This window comes from Notechis scutatus, chromosome 2 (genome assembly GCF_049901735.1).
Source record: "Notechis scutatus isolate UNSWTSFEM ecotype Mainland chromosome 2, rNotScu1.2, whole genome shotgun sequence".
Lineage (NCBI taxonomy): Eukaryota > Metazoa > Chordata > Lepidosauria > Squamata > Elapidae > Notechis > Notechis scutatus.
Window position 1 is genome coordinate 232,872,233 of NC_142010.1, and position 22,013 is coordinate 232,894,245.

The 22,013-nt window shown below is 35.9% G+C and overlaps 1 protein-coding gene across 2 annotated transcripts in view; it reads left to right on the forward strand.

The window, feature by feature from the left end:
• Window positions 1-21,264, forward strand: part of MCCC2 (methylcrotonyl-CoA carboxylase subunit 2) — a 34,632-nt gene extending 13,368 nt beyond the window's left edge. For both annotated transcript variants that reach the window (XM_026670652.2, XM_087958256.1), the window contains 11 exons: window positions 65-178; window positions 2,420-2,484; window positions 2,754-2,853; window positions 4,690-4,785; window positions 9,123-9,195; window positions 10,291-10,367; window positions 13,270-13,336; window positions 13,899-14,055; window positions 14,507-14,621; window positions 15,324-15,409; window positions 21,064-21,264. In XM_026670652.2, coding sequence (XP_026526437.1) covers window positions 65-178; window positions 2,420-2,484; window positions 2,754-2,853; window positions 4,690-4,785; window positions 9,123-9,195; window positions 10,291-10,367; window positions 13,270-13,336; window positions 13,899-14,055; window positions 14,507-14,621; window positions 15,324-15,409; window positions 21,064-21,181 — 1,068 coding nt within the window. In that variant the 3' untranslated portion in view covers window positions 21,182-21,264. The remainder of the gene's footprint in view (window positions 1-64; window positions 179-2,419; window positions 2,485-2,753; window positions 2,854-4,689; window positions 4,786-9,122; window positions 9,196-10,290; window positions 10,368-13,269; window positions 13,337-13,898; window positions 14,056-14,506; window positions 14,622-15,323; window positions 15,410-21,063) is intronic.
• Window positions 21,265-22,013: the final 749 nt, after the last annotated feature.

Sequence of the window (22,013 nt, forward strand, 5' to 3'; positions counted from 1 at the left end):
TGAAAACACAAGTTGATACATGGATCTGATTTCTTATAAATCATGTTTGTTTTTTTTTTTGCAGATTGCAGTAGTTATGGGCTCATGTACAGCTGGAGGGGCGTATGTCCCAGCAATGGCTGATGAAAGTATAATCGTTGGAAAGCAAGGAACAATATTTTTGGGTGGACCTCCATTGGTGAGTGAAGTATTTTCAAAGGATTAGCAAAGGCTTCCTTCATAAAAACAGATAAATAACTGTATTGTAGGTTTCAGTATAACAACTAGGTATTGCAAAAATGGATATTTTGTTAAAATACCAAAATATTTTATATACTGTGGTTGCTTAGCATCCGGCTAGTTCAGTAAAACACATCAAATAAAACTCACCAAGGTCAGACTAAGTTACTGCTTAGACAGGAGACATTCAAGAAATGTCAGGACTGAAAACTAGGCTGAGAAATAAAAATTTAAAAAAATAAAAATTCCTAGAAGGAGACAGCAACAAATCACTTCCCAATTGCTTTGTGAAAAATTTATGGAGGTGTCCATAGAGTCACTAGGAATTAAACATAATTTGAAGGCATCATAAATTTTACTTGTATTTTCTACCTACTTCAACAGCAGAGCTGGGCTGATTTTAAAAACTCCACATTTTTTTTTGTCAGCTATTATGGATTCAGATGTCTTCCGCATTTCTTGTAAATAGGGAAAATCCTGGTGTTTTTTATATTAGGGAAAAAATGATGTAAACATCTTGTAGTATCCAAGGTATCATAGACAAGCTGCATTTTAACAACATAAACTTGTCATTTAAGTGGTCTGCATGAAATACTGCTTTAATTTTATTTATAGAATGTCATTTTTACTTAAAGACATGAAATAACAAATAGGGGAAAAATCTCAGCATGAGGCCCCTCAGAGCTGACAGTACTAGCCCATATAAATCACAGATCAGTAATTATTTTTGTCCTTCTTATTGGTTTGATCAATTAATATTTTTTGCCATATTGCAATGATTTGCTAACTTTTTTTTGTCAGAAAATACAGTTAAGTACTTTCTAATAATTAGTTATTTTATTTTAAATATAAACATTATTTCTAGATTTTGGGGAAGGAAACTCTATTGAAATATATTTGAATGACTGTCAGGCTACAGAACTTTTCCCATTCACTCAACTAGAATGAACTTCTGAAAACATATCCAAACTTATCACAAAGGAATTCTTTATTGAGATGAGACAATTCCTGTAGGAGTTCAAAGCAGCGTCTGAGGTCTCTCAGGCATACAGGGATACGTAAGGGAGTTTAGAACCCCTCCCCTTATCTCGATGTGTATTTAGTGAAACAAAAGCCAGTATGTTAATTCCTCCCCACCCCTCTTCTTAGAACGAACTATTCAAGAGATTCCCAAAGTACAATCTCACTGTGGAATTTTTATGACTTTCTCATCTCCTGGTTGTGCCTCTCAGAGGTGATAGTTCTGGCCACCTGGCTTCTCTCCCTCCATCGTATCATGTGTGGGTTATACAAATTCGATATAAGATTAAATATATTCAGGTTACATCAAGAAAGGATTTCTTTATCAGCCCCCACCCTCCCCACTTTTCTTCTTCCACTGAAGAAATGACAGATACACAGATCTGACAATGACATTTTTGGCTAAAATATATTGTCAGGGAAGGTAAAACATGTATTTTGCATTGCTTGTCTTGCAAAAATAGTTGCTTGATGTGGAAAGACATAGTTTTCCTCTGCAAAGTAATCAGCAAAAGCAGACAGAAAATCAATACCAATTATTGGATAACGAAAGGCCTATAATTTAGCACTTAATTAATCTGCTTTTTAATCTCCTGTTGAATTTTTAAGCACTAATTATGTCAGTTTAGAAAAATGGGAAAGAACCAGAGTTACTGATTAATTCTCAGCATTTTTTTCAGAATCAAGGACTTTACATGTGGGGAATATTATCAACTTGAACAATAATGGAAAATAAGGGCAAGCAGCTAATAACAATAATTGCATTTATATCTTCTTACAGATAGACAGATAGCAATAGAAGAAAATAGGTGTAGCTCAGGATTGAAGTATTAAGTCCTTAGTGCTTTCTAAGCTTGGTTATTTGCTTACAGACATTTCATTACCTGACTAGGTAATATCAATGCTAGAAGGGAGTTTGGTTTATTCCTTATTTATATACAGTAGCTTGCCCACCGGTGTTGCATGGAGGTGTGATTTTCTTCTTGATAGTTCCTTGATTTGGATATTGTTTTCTGCTTGATTGTTTGCCTGGTGTTAATTCTTGCTTATCTGGGTGTTGGCTTCTGGAGATGATTTGGTCTGGTCTTTTTCTTTCCTTCTTAGCTTTAAAACAGAGTGTGCATCCAACACAACAGCACAGGTACATTTGGAAGTGCTCAGCTTTAGTTTTCATTTTTAGGTGAAAGCAGCAACTGGGGAACAGGTATCAGCAGAAGATCTTGGAGGTGCTGATCTTCACTGCAGGTAAAATAACCACTTCTTTCCACCAATAGTTTGGATTGTAATAGCTTTTCATTATGCTAGCTGTTATCTTGTGGCGGAATCTTCTGCTACCACTCTTCTGGTGAAATACTGGTAGTCCTTGGGTTATGGGCACTTGTTCATCAAAGTTATGACAGTGTGGAACAAGGGGGATTTACAACCTTAATCCTCAGTTCTGGTTGTTGCAGTTTTCCTGGGATCGTGTAAACACAATTTTTGGCATACTATAGTTTTGTATTTTAAATCTGCAGGAAATCTGGTGTAACTGATCACTATGCTTTGGATGATAATCATGCACTCCACTTGGCTAGAAAAGTGGTGAGAAGTTTGAATTACAAGAAGAAAGTTGACGTGAGTGTGTATTTTCCTTTAATAGGAGTGTATAGAACTTATATAAAGATGCTATGCTGCATTATGTATTTACTGGGGTAGTTCAGAGAAAAATATGAATTTAAAGGTTGTTTCACTTTCGGCATAATTTAGCTGATTTCTTAAGGGTAGTTAAAAGTGCATTACAGACTCCTGTACACTTTCTTCTGCTCTTTTTTCCTTCCACCCATTGTGTTTTCAACTTTGCCAATAACATAGTGCCATTATATCATTATATCTGCTGCACATTGTGAGATATTACAAATATTTGCTGCAAGATGGGTGGCATATAAATTTAAAAAATTAATACATAAATCCCCCTGAAAGGTATTTTTTTTCCAGGGCTTGAATGATATCCATGTGATCCCAAGAAAATATGGGTTTGAGTTAAGGAGGTGCCTACATTCAGCCCCAAAATCATATTGCATGCTGGCAGCGACTGCTTAACTCACAAGATGTATTTTTTATTATGTAATTGCGGACTAGAATCTATCTTAAGAGGTAAACCACAGGTTCTCAAACTCAGGGCTATCACATCATCTTGTGGACATGTGATCTATATGTGATCTTCACCCCTGGTTTCTGACAGAAAAAGTCAGTGGGGAAGTTGGCACGAAGTCACAAATTATGGTTGGGTGATGTCATGCTTAATTACCACAGGTGATTTGCTAATTAATAATCACAGTTAGAACTGACGTGGTAAGTCAGATAAAGCCACATGATGTTTCATTACACAGGTGCCATGCTTAGCGATGGAATTGCTATCCCAACTGGTTACCTTATAGCAATAGCACTTAGACTTACATACTGCTTCACAGTGCTTTACAGCCCTCTCTAAGCGGTTTACAGAGTCAGCATATTTCCCCCAACAATCTGAGTCCTCATTTTACTGACCTCGGAAGGATGGAAGGCTGAGTCAGCCTTGAACCTGGTGAGATTTGAACTATCAGTTTGTGAGCAGCCAGCAGTCAGCAGAAGTAGCCTGCGCTATTGCACTCAAACCACTGTACCACCAAGGCTCTATAGGTGTGGGAAGGGGCACTGTAGGTCACCCACCACATTCCTGAAGGATTCATGTGGCCTAAAAATTGCACAATTTGCTCTGACTGAATGTTAGATTATTTCATATTCAAATCAATAATCGAGCTTGGCTTATAAACCAGATAATATTCAACATGAGTCCAAAAATTGGAGCCTTAGTGCTTCTAAATGCTAGATTTTGGCTTGTTTTTTAAATATATAAAAGTAAGCACAGATTGAGATCCTGAGATAATATACATAAAACCTAGTTACATTTTGGGTCATTTTAAAATATTTAAAAATTATGAGTTTTTAAAAAAAAAACTTCCATTTTTTGGAATGATTGTGAATTGTGTGATGAAAATATGTGCCTGAAAAGATTGCTAACCCCTGCTATAGCCTCTTACCTCCGTATCCCACTTGTTTCAAACATTATCCCACCCTCCACTCTTGTTTGCTGAGGATGGAATTCTTGTGAAGTCATGTATTGAATTGTGGGTGATGATAAAACTTGTGGGATAAAGAAAAGACACACATAATCAAGAACCCCATTTTTATTTCCCTAATTTGGTCTGATTGAATCAATAAAGTTGATTTAAATATATGAATACTGTACTGTAGGTATCTGGAGGAGAATGGCAATCTAAAATTTAGACTAAATTTAAATTTCATACTGAATATTGTCAACTTTTTAATCTGGGCTTATAGAAAAGAAGTCATAGTCAGTGTGCAAAACTGATGTATGCTTGAAATCCCTTTAATTTTTGTCTTCTTTTTTGGTACTTCCAATTATCTCAGGTAACAGTAGAACCCTTAGAACAACCTTTGTTTCCTTCAGATGAATTGTATGGCATAGTTGGAGAACAGCTTAAAAGAAATTTTGATGTCAAAGAGGTAAACATTTCTAAAAATGATGTTAAAATATTGTGCCTAGCTAGATCCTTGCACATACGGTTACATACAGGATATCCATGGGACTGCTTAATGTTCTCAATATGACAGGCTAATCTCAAGAAAATAATATGAATTATGGAAGATTGCTTTTTTTTTTTTTTTGGATCATTTTGAGAATGTGAGAGCCCAAGATAACATAATATGGTATAAAACTGTTTTAAGTATAGTTTATGAAACAAAGCCAGATTCACACTTGCAGATGAGTAAATTAATCATGCCTTTTGGCAGTTCTTATACTTTACTTCTTTTTAAGTGATTCTTTTGTCTTAAACATTTATGTCTTGACCTGAAAAGACTTGGGTGAAGTATGAAATCAAACAAGTGATTAGTCAGGAAACAAATATCCATCCTGGTTTATATATTGTTTAAACTATAATAAGTAAGCCAAGAAACCTAGTTTCAAATTGTGTTTACTAAACCAAACACAACCCATCAAAATTATGGAATTTAGATTAGTATAAAATGGAATTCTACTTATGACTGTGTCAGTAGCTAGGTGCTACATCTGATTTTTCTCATTATTGTATTTCTAGCTCAGTTTTTGCATTTAGGAATAACAATGAATAGGGGGTTGAGAACAGAAGTCCTGCCATGCGTGTTCCATCTATCTAACAGGCCTCTGCTGTTCCTGCTCTTTTTCAAGAGGCCAAGTTCACAGCTCTTTACTACCAATTTTTGTCAAATCTATTGACACAATTAATCAAGTCTTGAAGTGGCAGGTGATACGATTAGATACACGTTTCAGCTTCAATTTTCCAAAGGCCAAATTAAACAAACCGCTGCTCATGGTCACAGAACAATCTTGACAAAGTCGTCCAAGGTCTTTAGGTGTGCAAACCTAATACTTAGTCATTGATTGTAACTGTAGGCTAGAAATATTGCTATATCTGGGGATAGTAGCAGCTCCAGAATATTAATGTAGTCTTTGCTTGCTTCCAAGGACATATATTTTGAGTAATGCTTTTAGGGTACACGGAGTTTTAATTTAATGGGTATATATAATGTAGTTTATTAGAACAATCAAGAATATTTTTCACAAAATGATAAGTAAGCTGGCAGATCAACAGCAATATTTGTTTTACTGCAGTCATAATTTTTAGAAGATAATTTAGCAGACTCTTTAGGGATTCTAGTTTTTTAGAAGGAATCACATTTTAATAAAAAATAAAATGTTGGACTCGTTTTTAAAAAAACACTGCTAAGAAGGGCAAGACTAGGCTACCATTACTGTTTCTGTAATATTTTAATTTCCTACTATAACAGATTTTTCAGTTGTACAAGAGACAAATCACCTGAATTTTTACAACCATGTTTAATTATAAATACATATGAATTTAATTTATATAATTTCTGTATAGTTTTGTTAAATCTTTGCAGTTTAAATTTAAATGTGAAAACCATTTTAAGCCAGCAATATCAGGACAGATTAAAAAGATAAGGATACTACATATACAATAATACAGCAGTTATCTCAAAATCTTGCAACCAGTTTCACTAATTGTATAAGTAATATCCCAAGACTGAGTCCTTAGTTATCTCATATTGGGCTTTACATACTGTGCACAATGCTTAAGTGGTATATTTCACTATTTTTATCAATAAAAATAAGTTATACTGAACTCATTCATTCCTTAATCATAAATAGAAGGAGCCATTTCAGACAACAAATTAAAGCTCCTGTCAGGACTCCAACAAATCCACCCCCATTCAAATCATAAGTCTCTAGCCGCATCTCTCAGAGAAAAGAAAATTGATTTATTAGAAAAAGCCATGTTGGCGTTAGCTGGATGCAGCCGATACTAAAATATATCATTCATTTCTTCCTTGACCCTGATTTTCCCCCACCCCCAGATGTATATTCTTCAATGGGACACATCCATAGCCAAGAGTCATCAATCATGCTCTCCAGTAATATTCTTGCGCTCTGACAACTTTGGGCTGCCAGGGCGATTATCTAGGCACTTAAGGAATGCACTGTTTTCTCCCACTCCCCTTTTCTGGCAGCTAAAAAGACCAAAGAAGTATCTTTTTAGTTGACAGCTACATGTGGCTTGGTAGCAAATGAGCACCACATACATTCAAACCTGCCCTACCAATGTTAGAATTACAACCGATTCCACCTTATTTTATTTATTTATTTATTTATTTATTTATTTATTTGATTTGCCAATTGTTTACAAGATAATAAGTATAAATGTATACATAGTTGTGAATACATGAAATGGGTACATATAAGAAAAATAAAAGAATAAGAGAAACAATAGGACAGGGACGGTAGGCACGTTGGTGCGCTTATGCACGCCCCTACAGGCCTCTTAGGAAAGGGGTGAGGTCAATAGTAGACAGTCTAAGGTTAAAGTTTTTGGGGTTTGGGGAAGAAACTACAGAGTCGGGTAGAGTATTCCAGACATTGACCACTCTATTGCTGAAGTCGTATTTCCTGCAATCAAGTTTGGTGCAGTTTACTTTGAGTTTGTATCTATTGTGTGCTCTTGTGTTGTTATGGTTGAAGCTGAAGTATTCATTGACAGGTAGGACATTGCAATGTATGATTTTATATACCATGCTTAAGTCAGACCGAAGACGGCGTAATTCAAGGTTTTCTAGTTCTAGAATTTCAAGTCTGGTGGCATAAGGTATTCTACAACGAGTAGAGGAGTGGAGAACTCTTCTTGTGAAATATTTCTGGACTTTCTCAATTGTGCTAATATCAGATACGTAATGTGGGTTCCAGACTGATGAACTGTATTCGAGTATTGGTCTAGCAAATGTTTTGTATGCTCTGGTTAGTAGTGTGATATTACCAGAGAAAAAGCTACGTAGGATTAGGTTAACAACTCTTAATGCCTTTTTGGCTATGTAGTTGCAGTGGGCTCTAGCACTTAGATCATTAGAGGTGAGTATTCCAAGGTCCTTTACAGAGCATGGGTCATCAACAAGATCTTGACTATTCAGCTTGTATTTTATTTTCTGATTTTTTTGCCAATATGTAAGACAGAGCATTTATTTGTTGAGATTTGAAGTTGCCATTTGTTTGACCATTCTGATACATAGTCAAGATCTTTTTGTAGGGTAGCAGTATTGTCTGTGGTATTGAACAGCTTTACATCATCAGCGAAGAGAACGCAATTGCTCTTAATATGATCACAGAGGTCATTTATGTAGAGTATGAAGAGAGTTGGTCCTAGAACACTGCCTTGGGGAACACCACTATTGACAGGTACTGGATTTGATAGGACGCTCCCGATTTTGACCATTTGTTGTCTGTTTGACAGGAATGCTTCTATCCAGTTATTCAGTTGTCCAGAGATACCATAGGATTTTATTTTTAGGAGTAGTTTGTCGTGTACCACTGAATCAAAGGCTTTACAGAAGTCTATGTAGATTGCGTCAATTGCTTTGCCCTGGTCGAGTTGTGTCGTCCATATGTTTTTACAGTGTAAGAGTTGCAGATTACAGGATAGTTTTTTTCTGAAACCAAATTGTTTATTGGAGAGTAGGTTATTTGTCTCTAAGTGGAGGATGATGGATTGGTTAATAATTGATTCCATGACTTTACAGGTGACGCAGCATAGGAGATTGGCCTGTAATTTTCAACTAGGCTTGGATCTCCCTTTTTGAAGATGGGGATGACTGTGGCTTGTGACCATAGGTTAGGCAAGGAGCTGGTTCTGAAAGATTTTTCAAAGATTATGCTTAGAGGTTTGGCTATGACAGTGGATAGCTTTCTTAAGAAGTAGGCACATATTCCATCCCTGACATGGGAATCACATAATCACTTATTTGCACAGTACATTACATATATTATGAATGGAGGCTTCTGTAATTCTATAGCTGCAAACTCTTGGGAGATAACCTGGTCATGTAATCTCACCCATATGCAATAACATACTCCTGCTAACACATTTGTTTTATAATTGAGCAGGTGTACTGAACATAAAAACTGGCATTTACTTACAAAACTTACAAACTGTTGTAATATAAGTGCATTTTTTTTCTTAATTTTATAATGACACAAAAATGAAACATTTGTGATATCAGTAATTATGAGCAAATATGTACGTTGGAAAAGTGCTTGTTTCCATTATTAATGTCATCATCCAGTCCATTTTATTTGAACTAGTTGGACTGGACATGAACTAGTTGGACTGGACTCTTTGGACATGGATACAGTTTAAGATGTTATGGAAAACATTTCACTTTGCATAATAGGTTGATATTTATTACAACAAAATGAGTTGGTAATAATAAATGTAAGTCTCTTCTTTTTATTTAAGGTCATTGCTAGAATTGTTGATGGAAGCAAATTTGATGAATTTAAGGCCTTATATGGGGATACATTAGTCACAGGTATTATTTTTAAATTTAAAAAAATGAAACTATTCTACAATGTCATGCTTTGATTGAATTTATCTTTTCAATTTAAACAAATTGTATGTGATTGTATAGAAAACATATTAATTTATTAATTAAGGTAGTTAACGGATTTACCACCTCAATACAGGAACTCTAGACAATGTTTTATCTCTAAGTAATACAATGTTATGGCAGATTACATATTTAACTAACATTTAAACATGAGTTAAATATGTAATTTGCCATAGTATACTTTAACAATAAATGGTTTGGTGTCAGGAATTTCACACTGATCAATCCTCAAAGGCTTTCTGGAACCAACAATTTTTTACAAGTTTTCTGAGAACTACTTTTTCCAAAGAGGGAAGCCGCCATCATAACTGCTTCCTTTGAATCTTGGGATATGACTTTCAGCAGACTCCAGAATTATCCAATTTGGATAGAAAGGTAGTCTCTCAGAAGTTGAGGCCCCAAGCTTATAAGTAGCAAGCAAAGGCTTGAATTACTTTTGAAAACACACTGGTAACTCTCAAAGAGATATACTGTACTGATATTGGTTGGCAAATACACAGGCCGCTGCATTTTCAACCAATTTCTGGTTTATCATCAAGGGTAACTGTAAAGAGCTCAGGTCATCCATTTGCAAGATGACCAGGCATGAGTAACTGACCTCATGCATTCTGTTCGTAATAATGACACAATTGAAGCTGGGCAGGGCCCTTCTGGCCACAGCTGTCACCTGGTTTTCTAGGAAATGCTGTGATTTCAGAAGGCCCCTAAGGCTGCAGGTCTACTCTCCAGAGGGAGCACAACTCAGTTGAGAGTAAAATCAACAGACTTCTGAATTAACATCAGTATCCTCCTATAGTAAATTTGCTAGTTCTTAAATTGCCATATTTTTAGTTTGTTGCAGCAAAATCAATTGCTGTGGCTATTGCTATGATAAATATAGCTTCAAAACAATTTGTTTTACTTTTGTATTCCTTTTTTCATTAAGGTGTGGGAACTCTTTAAGTATAAAGCTTGTCATAGAGAGTTGATAAGAGTATGGTGTTCTCGTGCTTTTTCCCCTCTTCTCTTCTCTTTCAGGATTTGCTCGGATATTTGGTTACCCAGTTGGAATAATTGGAAACAATGGTGTTCTTTTTTCAGAATCCGCAAAGAAGGCAAGTGTAAACAACTGTTATTGAAGCCTCTCCCTATTTTTGTAGTTGAGAATCAAAATGCACACCAGAGGCTACAACCCATAGTGGCTGATAGATATTAAATAAGAGCATCTGTGGAGGCTGTTCTCCAGGAATCTGCACCAACTTAAGTGTGCCTGAGTTTATTGCTGGGAGTGGTTCTGGCAGCTAGCTCTAGATACAATTGTACTGAAAACATGTGCAAAACATGTGCAAAGTATATCTCCACACTTTTAACAACTGATGCAAAAGTCGTGAATATTATAATGCTGCTATTTTGTCTATTGCTTATGCTGCTGCCATTTTATTATTGTGTTGTGATTTAGCTTGTGATTCATTAGGCTAAGAACTACAGGTAGCCCACACTTAGCAACCACTTGTTCAGCATCAGTCAAAATTACCGTGGTGCTGAAAAATAACCTTACACCCATTTGTGATTTTTTGCAGTGTTCCTCAGTCACATGATAGCTATTACAGTCAGTATGCATTGTTCTATGCTTGACCCATGTTTTTTCTCCCCCTTCCCTTGTAGAGCAGAGAGATTGAAAAGAAAAAAAATTCAAGAGAGTAAGCTGTTTGCTCTTCTTTGCATTCAAAACAATGCAATCATGCTAGGAGTCCAGGGCTGGGAGCCACAGTCATGCTACACAAATAGCTATCATGTTACAGCAGTGGTGGCATTCAAATTTTTTTACTACCGGTTCTGTGGTTGTGGCTTGGTGGGCATGGCATGGTAGGCATGGCTTGGTGGGTGTGGCAGGGGAAGGATACTGTAAAATATCCATTCCCACCCCATCCCACTAAGCTGCTTTCCAACTCCTTTCTCCTGCGCAGGGCAACAAAAGAAGACCCAGCCAATCAGCTGGAACTTGGGAGGCAGAGAATAGATGGGGGCAGGGCCAGTCAGAGGTGGTATTTGCCGGTTCTCCAAACTGCTCAAAATTTCCGCTACTGGTTTTCCAGAACTGATCAGAACCTGCTGAATATCACCTCTGGTTTACAGTACTTTTTTGAAATCTCTTTCTCTCTAATCTTTCTGTTCTGCAAGGAGAAATGAAGGAAGAAGAAAAAAGCAGTTCCTGAAGGCAATTTCTCCTTTGTCTTACTCTTTTCCACTACTGGTGTGATCATATTGCTTTTATATGTAGAAGAACAAACAGCTTTCTCTCTTGAAATCTTTCTTGCCACACTGCAGGAGGGATGGGGAGAAAAAGGCAAACATTTTTTGTAGACAAGCTTTTCTTTGCCCAATTCTGTTATTGGTTACCGTGGTTTTCTGGAGTGCTTTAGCCCATAGCGGGAGAGGTTTGGGATGTGACTTGAAGAGGACTTTGGGTGGATGATACAAAGGTGGGATATGCTTTCGGAACCTGACCTATGTTCCCCACTAGGACCCCTGTGGTGCTGTTCTCTGAACATTGATCCCCTCTTTCAGACTCAGATTGACTTTGATTAACCAACCATTTACTCTGTCCCTCTGTTTAGTGGAAGGAGGGCTGAGGTTTGATGGTACATGCTAGGTGGCTTTTACAGCTTCTCTCTCTCTCTCTCTCTCTCTCTCTCTCTCTCTCTCTCTCTCTCTCTCTCTCTCTCTCTCTCTCTCTCTCTCTCTCCCTCTCTCTCCTCTCCCTCTCCCTCCCTCCCTCCCCACACACACACACACACTCATACTGAATTCCAGAGACTCCAACCTGCTTTGGAGGTCATTGTCATCAGTCTATCACCATGGTGGATCACTCTCTGATTGATTTTTGGCTTCCTGGCATCATTCCACTTTGCAGTGATTGTTAGATTAGCCTGATAGATTGCTAAGTCTCACTGACAACTCCTTATTGGTGGATGTCACAGGATTTGACTCTCGTCCTTCTTGCTTAACTTCTGTTTTAACTGAGTGAAGTCATCTGTTGGTTTTGAGTCAGGTATCATCAATGTGTTAATGGCGCATTAATAATGTACATCTTAGACCAACCAAGTGATGCCACTGAAATTTTAGCCCTGTGTCTGGAGGCTGTGCAGGTCTGGATTGGACACAACAGACTCCATCCTGGTCAAATTCAAGTGTTTATGTTTGTTGGCCTTTCTAATTGGCTGATATTCCATTTCTAGTCTTTGATAGGGTTGCACTTTCCCATGGAATTCTGATGATGAGCATTTGTTTAGATTTATATCTGCTGTTAATGTATAGTGAAGTTGAAGAAGATGAAGTTTTCATTTTTTAGGATAGGATATGGCCTAATAATTGAATGATTAAGCTATTTCATATTGTCTTTTTATCCAATTTGCAATATATGGGATTCATCATGCGGCTTAACTTTGAGAATTGTATTATAGGTGATGTAAATTGTGTGATTTGAATTTCTACAGATGCTGAGCAGTTGTAGGTTGTTATTAAGCTTTTCTCAAGGTACCTGCTGCAGTACTTTTTAGTACTTTTTATAGCAATGTTGCTATTTCTAGGATTAAGTACAGTAGCAAACTGTTACCTCAGTTACTATCACCTGCTATTTTACCACATCATTATGTGTTAAAACTTGCTACAATTTATTTTAGCAGTTATTAGGGAATGAGTAATTGCTTCATGGATCAGATTTATAAGAAAGTAAGTCAATGTTACATAGAAAAAGTTTTGTTTTAAATATGATTTCATAGTTTGAGAGGTAAAGCCATTCACAGAATTATTTCACTTGAGAAAATGAACAACAGATTCAAATTCAAGATCCTGGCACATATCAAAAACGCAATTTCTTTTTCCCATTTTTTTTAAATAAATGGTTTTAGAAATATTGCTTTGGGATCATATAATGATTTTAACAGCAGATAGTATCATATTATTTAATAATTATTTCTCAATAGGTCAACTATCAATTTTTCCTTATCTTTACAGGGCACACACTTTATTCAGCTTTGTTGTCAGAGAAATATTCCCATTATATTTTTACAAAACATCACAGGTAATAAGTGATTATCATAGTCTATGGAACTGAATTGCAAGACAATAAATATTTGAGCAAATAATTATACCTTTTCTTTCAAATAAGTGTGTAATAGTAATAAATTAATTCTTGCTCATGTTTCTGACAGCCTTATTTATGAATTTGGGGAATATTGTCATATGCATACTAATTGAATTACTGTTGCTCTATTTAGGTATTATTCATTTATAAAGTAGTTTTCAAACTAAGTTTACACTCTGACTGAGTTTCTGTCTGGTGGCCTACCATTTACTTGGGCAGTTGTCATTTAGCAGTAGACTGTTGTTGTGGGGAAAATAAGAGGAGGAAGGAATGTTATGTATGTTTGCTTTCTGGAGTTTCTTATAAAATAATAAAGGCAGGATAAAAGTTTAGCCAATAAATGATATCAGCTAAAAGCTTACAAAGCATCAAACATGTTCGTTGAATCAATTAAAGTAATAAATGAAGTTTTACAGTCTCACTTGCTTTGTTTTTTTCTAATGGCGAAGCAAGCTATTTGCAAATATCCTTGATAATGGTCAACTCTTTCTCCAATTAGGCTTCATGGTTGGTAAAGATTATGAAGCTGGTGGCATAGCAAAAGATGGAGCCAAGATGGTTACTGCTGTTGCATGTGCCAATGTGCCTAAAATAACGGTTATTATTGGAGGGTCCTATGGTGCTGGAAATTATGGGATGTGTGGAAGAGCATATAGGTAAGCATGCACTTCAACCATAGTATTGTAGATGTTGGGAATGTGTCTATAACATGTGAAAATATTGTTTTTAATCTAGAAGAGAGTATTGTTATATTGTATGATTTAAAATACCTATGTGAATGAATTATTTAATCTAAGGATGCCACTGGATTGCATATGGCTGGATATGCTATAGATTTCACTGAATAAATTCCTGTTTAATTATGTTTAATCTATATGGTAGTGTCCCAGATTATGGAACAAAAGGCAAAATATGTTTTGTTTACTATGTGGGCTGAAAAGACCATTAGTAGTTTTGAAGGGCAATGAAGGACCTAGGGAAGTTTTACTAATGTTCACATTATGCAGATATCATTCCTTCCTTCTCTGTTCCCTCAGTCATAGAAAGTGAAGGAACGAATTGGTAAACAGCAGAAGATATTTTTATTCTATCATTTGTATTTTTCAGTCCAAGATTTCTTTTTATGTGGCCAAATGCTCGAATCTCTGTGATGGGGGGAGAACAAGCTGCAACTGTTTTAGCTACAGTAATCAAGGACCAAAAAGCAAGGGAAGGGAAGCAGGTAATGTCTATTACATTTGATATTTAGAAATGCTTTAGGAGGGAATGGTCATAACGCTGTATTTGGTGCCATCGCTTTCCTCTATTTTCTTGCACTATAGTTAGTTACTTTTTCTGATAGTATTCATTCAGCATGATCTCAGATGAAGTATGAAATGGGATTCATATTGTAGCTTACAATAGTACTTCAACTATCACTTGCACTTATAGAACCTACATATTAGTACATTCAATAGTAAAATTAGGAATACAAAGGAGTCTAAGCTATTTAATTAGTCACCTCCTATCAAATTGTTGTACTTGTGTTTTACAAGCCTAGCACTATAAGCAAACTGTTCCAATTAATTCTGTGCTTTAATTCTCACGGGAAATATAACTAAAGAGAAATGTTGATATCTCAGTTTTATAACCAAGAGGAGCAAGGAAAACAGTTTTGCAGAGCACTGCATTTTAAAAAATCTTTATCATTTACATTGAAACTATTTTCTTAAGTTCTGTACTGATTTCTGTAAGAGAAATGCCATTAATATTAGTGCAGTTTTGAGCACATTTAATAGGAAATCCCACTGAACTAAACAGATGTCTAATGTACCCAGCATTATTATTGCACATTTAATGCATATTATCTCTTAGAACAGGATGTCCAGTGCTCTTGCAGATGAAAATTGCCAGAGTTTTTATTCCTGTTAATTATCTTTTGTAGTTTTCTGAAGATGAAGAAAAAGCTCTGAAAGAGCCAATAATTCAGAGATTTGAAGAAGAAGGAAACCCTTATTATTCTAGTGCACGGTACGTACAGATGAGGGTGACAGCTTGTCTTTATATGTGTGACAGCTTAAAAATAACTTTTAAGGATGGCTGGAAAAGGAAGCCAGACAGCCAGCTGGCTAGCTTAAGGATGTCGGAAAAACTGAAGAGACAACATTTATCCTGTCCATTAGTGAAACTTCAGTTAAGCTTGATCTTGTAACTAAACATAATGGAATGGGAGAAAAACTTTGGCAGACAGGGCAAAGAGGTGCTGCCAAGGGAACAGTCAGATAAGAAATAGCATGACAGGCAAGAAGCTCAGAAGTAGACTTTGGGTACGTAAGGAGAAGGGAGTGACTTGTGCTTTCAGACTTTGAAGATTCTGTCGATATGCCGTTACAATAAAGAAGAATTAGCTCATCTGATTGCTCAGTAGGTCAGGCTGTTGCTAGGAGTTTGTGGCCTAGCAGTTACAGGTCCTGGCTATGGTGAAAATGTTCTGAATCGGAGAGCATGGGGGTTTCTAAGTATATTTCTCTATCAACTTTTTCTTTTTCTAAAGGTAATATCTCTCTAAATTGTGCTAGGGGTATGGAGTATTGTTAATAGGAACTCTACTAAGTGTTCATTCTGTATGTTTTCTGAATGTGGCTTTCCTTTCACACAGATGAACACCTCCCCCATACCACCACCCATGTTAAGTAACAGGGAATTCTATGCTTTAATTCCTTTTCTGTAAACTTGTTCTGTTGCTCTATTAGTGGATCTACACCATGTGCACAATTATTAGGCAAGTGAGTATTTTGACCATATCATCATTTTTATGCATATTTTCCACCTCCAAGCTGTATATACTTGAATGCTTAGTTGGCATAAGCATATCAGGTGATGTGTATTTATGTAATGAGGGAGGGTAATAAGGAGATCAACACCCTATAGCAAGGTGTGCATAATTATTAAGCAGCTTCTTTTCCTACGGCAAAATGGTCTAAAGAAGAGATTTCACTGACTCTGAAAAGTCAAAAATTGTAAAAAGTCTTTCAGAGGCATGTAGCACTCTTGAAATTGCTAAGATATTGGGGCGTGATCACAGAACCATCAAACGTTTTGTTGCAAATAGTCAACAGGGTCACAAGAAACGTGTTGAGAAAAAAAGACACATTAACTGCCAAAGAGTTGAGAAGAATCAAACGTGAAGCTACCAGGAACCCATTATCCTCCAGTGCTATCATATTTTAGAACTGCAACCAGGAGTGCCAGAAGTACAAGGAGTTCAATGCTCAGAGACATGGCCAAAATATGGAAGGCTGAAACCCAACCGCCACTGAACAAGACACATAAGTTGAAATGGCAAGACTGGGCCAAGAAATATCTGAAGACAGATTTTTCAAAGGTTTTATGGACTGATGAGACGAGAGTGACTCTTGACAGACAAGATGGATGGGCCTGTGGCTGGATCAGTAATGGGCACAGAGCTCCACTTCGATTCAAACCAGCAAGGTGGAAAAGGGGTTGGTATGGGCTGGTATTATTAAAGATGAGCTAGTTGGACCTTTTCGGGTTGAAGATGGACTCAAAATCAACTCCCAAACCTACTGCAGTTTTTAGAAGACACTTTCTTCAAACAGTGGTGCAGGAAAATGTCTGCATCTTTCAAGACCACCATGATTTTTGTTCAGGACAGTGCTCCATCACATGCATCAAAAGTTTACTGTGTCTAGCCAGTAAAGACCTTAAAGATGAAAGAATAATGACTTGCCCCCCTTCCTCACCTGACCTAAACCCTATTGAGAAACTGTGGGCCCTTCTTAAATGGGACATTTACGGTAAAGGAAAATGGTATATCTCTCTGAACAGTGTCTGGGAGGCTGTGGTTGCTGCTACACAAAAAGTTGATCATCAACAGATCAAGAAACTGACAGACTCCATGAATGGAAGGCTTATGACTGTTATTGAAAAGAAGGATGTCTATATTGGTCACTGATTTTTTTTTTGAATATCAGAAATGTTTATTTGTACATTTTGAGCTTTGTTTATTATTCTCACTTTAACAGATGAAAATAAATGAGTGACATGACAAAATTTTCATTTTTCATTTAGTTGCCCAATAATTTTGCACACATAGATATTCTCCTAAGAAAGTCCTAACCTCTCTTTTACTTTTTAAATATTCAGGTTTGAGGTTTATTAACATTTTGGATTGACCGAGAGCACTGTAGTTGTTCAATAATAAAATTAATCCTCCAAAATACAGCTTGCCTAATAATTGCGTGCACAGTGTAAAGGATTCTACTAACATTGGTAGAGGAAGCTCCCAAGTGAATCATGGGAGAATTAGTTATTTTTAATACTGAAGTGCCATGTACGTGCATGCAATGTTCAGGATTTTAGTTCTCATTACTCATTACTATTTATAAAGCAAGTTTTATATGTGAAATAGGTTGTTGTAACATTGTACACAGTTACAAATAATCTACCCTCCCATTTTAAAGATGAGAAGTTGAAGCTAAAGAATTGTAATTCTCCTCCGTATCTTATCAGAGAAAGTATTAAAAATAATCTTTGGGGAACTGAATAATTTCTCTTCCAGATCACATTTGTTTTCCATGATTCTCTAGAACAGGGTGGGCAAACTATGGCCCGGGGCCACATCCGGCCCGTTGGTCTGTCCAATGCGTCCCGCCCTGAAAAAATCACTGCCATTGGTCTGTCCAATGCCGCCCCCCTGAAAAAATCGCTGGGTGTGGCGTATTGCTCTGTGCAGCATGGCCCCCAAAGCTGCAAAAACAGTGATGTGAGCGATCTAGGAGTAGGAAAGAAAAGAAATTTGCAAAGGCCTCGGCTGGGAGTTCTTTTATATGTGAAATAGGTTGTTGTAACATTGTACACAGTTACAAATAATCTACCCTCCCATTTTAAAGATGAGAAGTTGAAGCTAAAGAATTGTAATTCTCCTCCGTATCTTATCAGAGAAAATATTAAAAATAATCTTTGGGGAACTGAATAATTTCTCTTCCAGATCACATTTGTTTTCCATGATTCTCTAGAAAGATGTGTGCTTGGTGTATTTTATAAGGCATTAAGGCAACTAATATTTCTCTTAAAACAAGTGAAATAAAATATATATTTATGGAATAATTTAAAATTCTTTTACTAACGGCAGTAAGCCCACATATATTTTAAGAACTTCAAAAAGTCGTTTGAATTTTTTTACATAAGAATCAAGCTTTCCTTCTAAGGTAACATGTTTTACCATAGCTAATAGATTTCCAGTTGTAACTATGGCTTGCTAAATAGTGTTATGTGAGTGTCAATTTAAATGAAATACTCACATGCTTACTTTTCGTGTGTGTGTGTGTGTGTGTGTGTGTGTGTGTGATGGGAAGGTATCTTTGAATCAGGATTCACAACTGGCAACTGCCAAATTGCAGGCAGCTGACAGCAGAAGTAGCTTGCAGTACTGCATTCTTAACCACTGCGCCACTGATGCCAACAAGAAGCCAATTTATATTGAGGCTGACCCATTTTCAACAACGGAAGTAGAACAGGCTCAGGCCTAACATTAAATCAGTATGAAACCATGGCTTATGAAGCATAGTTATATTAGGAGGATATATCCTGCTAATCTGACTAATACCATGTTATACCGCTAGAAACTGGGAGACCATGAGTTCTAGACCCACCTTAAGCCTGAAACTAGCCGAGTGACTGTTTCCAGCCAGTCACTTTTTCTCAGCCCTAGGGAGCAAACCACTTCCAAAAATCTTGTAAAAGACTTGTTCATGCTACTGTCAGGAGTCAAGAATGATTGACAGGTACCCCTACCCCAAAAATACAAGATTGAAATAAGTCCTTGTACAAGTAGTTTTATATGTATTTATAGTGTACCTTTTTTGGCAATAGAAGCTTTTATGCTTTTTATTTTGAAAAAAAAAATCCACATAAATTATATTTCATTCTATATATGTAACATTTGCTCTGTAGCTGCATTTCCTCATCAAATGTGCCAGACTAGAAACTTTCATATGCCGAGGTCTTCATTAACAAGCATCATTAATCAGACATCTTTTTAATGAGCTGGATTAATCTGCTTAGAGAATTCTAAAAGGATTTAATCAGTTTACCTTGTAACAAATATCATGAGCAGCTTTCTCCTGAGTTTTGTTGCTTTTCTTTGCAGAAGTTGTGTTATGAATTTTTTATAAGGAGACATATGATTCATATTCTCGCCATGGGACTTGATAGATTGTTCAATAATTAATGCTCTGTCCCACTACTGAAGACGGGCTCTTACTAAACAAAGAGAAAGCTAAAGTGACTTGGAGAAAGCAATCTTTATTCTACAATGAAAAATCTTGCAAGTGATCAATAAAATCTCCGCTTCCTTTAACGAAATTGTGTTTTGCAGGTTTAAAGGTTGGAAAATTCTTCCTCAGCATGAGACAGTATTTACAGTATATTTATATTCCATCTTCCCATACAAGCAGATCAGGATAGTAAAATAATACAGTAAAAACAAAAACAACAGTAAATTAAAATTGATGCAGTTTAAAATAATTGAAATACCCGTACAAGCATAAACATTGAAATCATTCTTACAATAGTTCAAAAGGCCCAGGTTAAAAAGCTTTATCAATATGATTTTAAAGAAGGAGAGAGGGGAGAGAAATGTAATTCTCAAGAGAATGTGTTCTCTAGTTGGCTAACAGGAGGAAGACCTTCTCTATCAGACTAAATTACCTTTGAAATTACCTTAATAATGGGCATCATTAAAATGTCCTATTTTGCTGATCTTAGTATCTGGGGATTTGTACTGGGATAATGATGCATTTAATAAAACATTTCCAGTTTTCATTTAAATTTCCAATCTTGGTTTATCCTATAGAAAAAATGTTGCTTAGGTTGGATTTTGATTGGAAAAGATGTCAGGACTTGTCAACACTCATAGTTGAAATAATATAACATTAATGTTATCCTGTTCTCTGCCCAATCCAGACAAAATCAAACAATGATGAACATCTCCAAACTTCTAAATACCTTCAAACTACTTTTTTCCAGACAAAGATATCACTTGCTCATCCATAAACAAAAGAAATGGCATGCTCTCAAGCTATTTATTTGATTTTTAGAGATTTTATAATTCAGTCAAAGGTTGCACATTCCAATAATTATCAGCAGCCTTTGGCTTTAAAGTACTATTTGTTTGACATTGTACTAAATGTCAAACAATGTACTAATAATGAAACATTCACACTTTTTTTCTACCTTCAGTTCGACTACATTTATTCCAATTGAAATAGCCCATGTGTCTGAAAACACAGGCAGTGAATCTTCAGGGTTTTTTCCTGTAACATATGAATCAGTTATTAACTGTGATGTGTTTCCAGTATATGTCACTGCAAAAGACTAAAAGATAAATGCAGAAGAGCTAGGCTGAAGTAATAGGAAAAGGGGAAATGGGGTTACATAAATTTTTAATTTTCATGATATGTAATCCTATCAGATAATACATACTGAAAATGCAGTGACAAAGTTGAAGGAGAGTTGAAGCATTTAGCAAGTTGTAATTCAGCTATGAATGAACTTACACAAATGAAACTCAGTTGAAAAGTGAACTGCATAATTTGCTATAAAATCAGAATACAGTTATGGTACTGTTTTAAAACCATTTGTTTTTGTGACATATGTTTCAGATTGTGGGATGATGGAATCATTGATCCAGCTGATACAAGACTTGTTTTGGGCCTTGGCCTCAGTGCTGCTTTCAATGCACCCAGCAAGAAGACAGACTTTGGCATATTCAGAATGTGATATGAAAGGTTTACCAATCGTACTTTAAATAAAATCAAATGACCTAACATAATCAAGTAACAAAATAAAGATTTGTACAATAATGCAGCTGGGTTTAATTTTCATGGCTCTTAAAAATAATTATTTTATTAAATCAAGCTCTAACCCAGTGAAACAGCTGTCAGTATTTGTAACCCATTCAATCTCTGAAAATCAGATCTATCAATTCACATTAAATGTATTATATCAATAAAACAAAAACCAAAAACACGCTGCCCTCCTTTAATTATATGTCTTTTAAAGGAGGGGAGGATGTTTTTTTGTTTATTCTAAGTAGAGAAAGGAAGGATCGAAAATAAAATTCAACAAACAACAGTAAATATTCTTTAAACAATTTCAGATTATTTATACACAAATCATATTGTAGAGGATTTTTCAACAGTTCAAAGGCTAAGAGTGTATATCATTCAACAAGGCAGCTTTTGGTATCTGGTTTAAGAAATATCTTTTCAAGAAGACATAACTATGTGGAGGGATAGGAGTTGGCTACAGTCCAGGCAAGACAGATCCAAATAGATGAATTCACAATTTTAGGAACATAATTTAACAACACATCATTGAATCTAACTTGCTAATAATAATGTTATTAACAATATCTAGAAATTTCTTCAAAATTGTATTTATTTTTGTTAAATTTGTTAATAAACAGTTAATAAACTGTTTAGAATCTAAATATACCTTTACCTAATAGACTTAAAATGGGTTTTCAGTATCATAAATTTAGTGGGTGTAACCAGAGAACTCAAATACTTTGACCACCTAATGAGAAGGAAGGAGTCACTGGAGAAGAGCC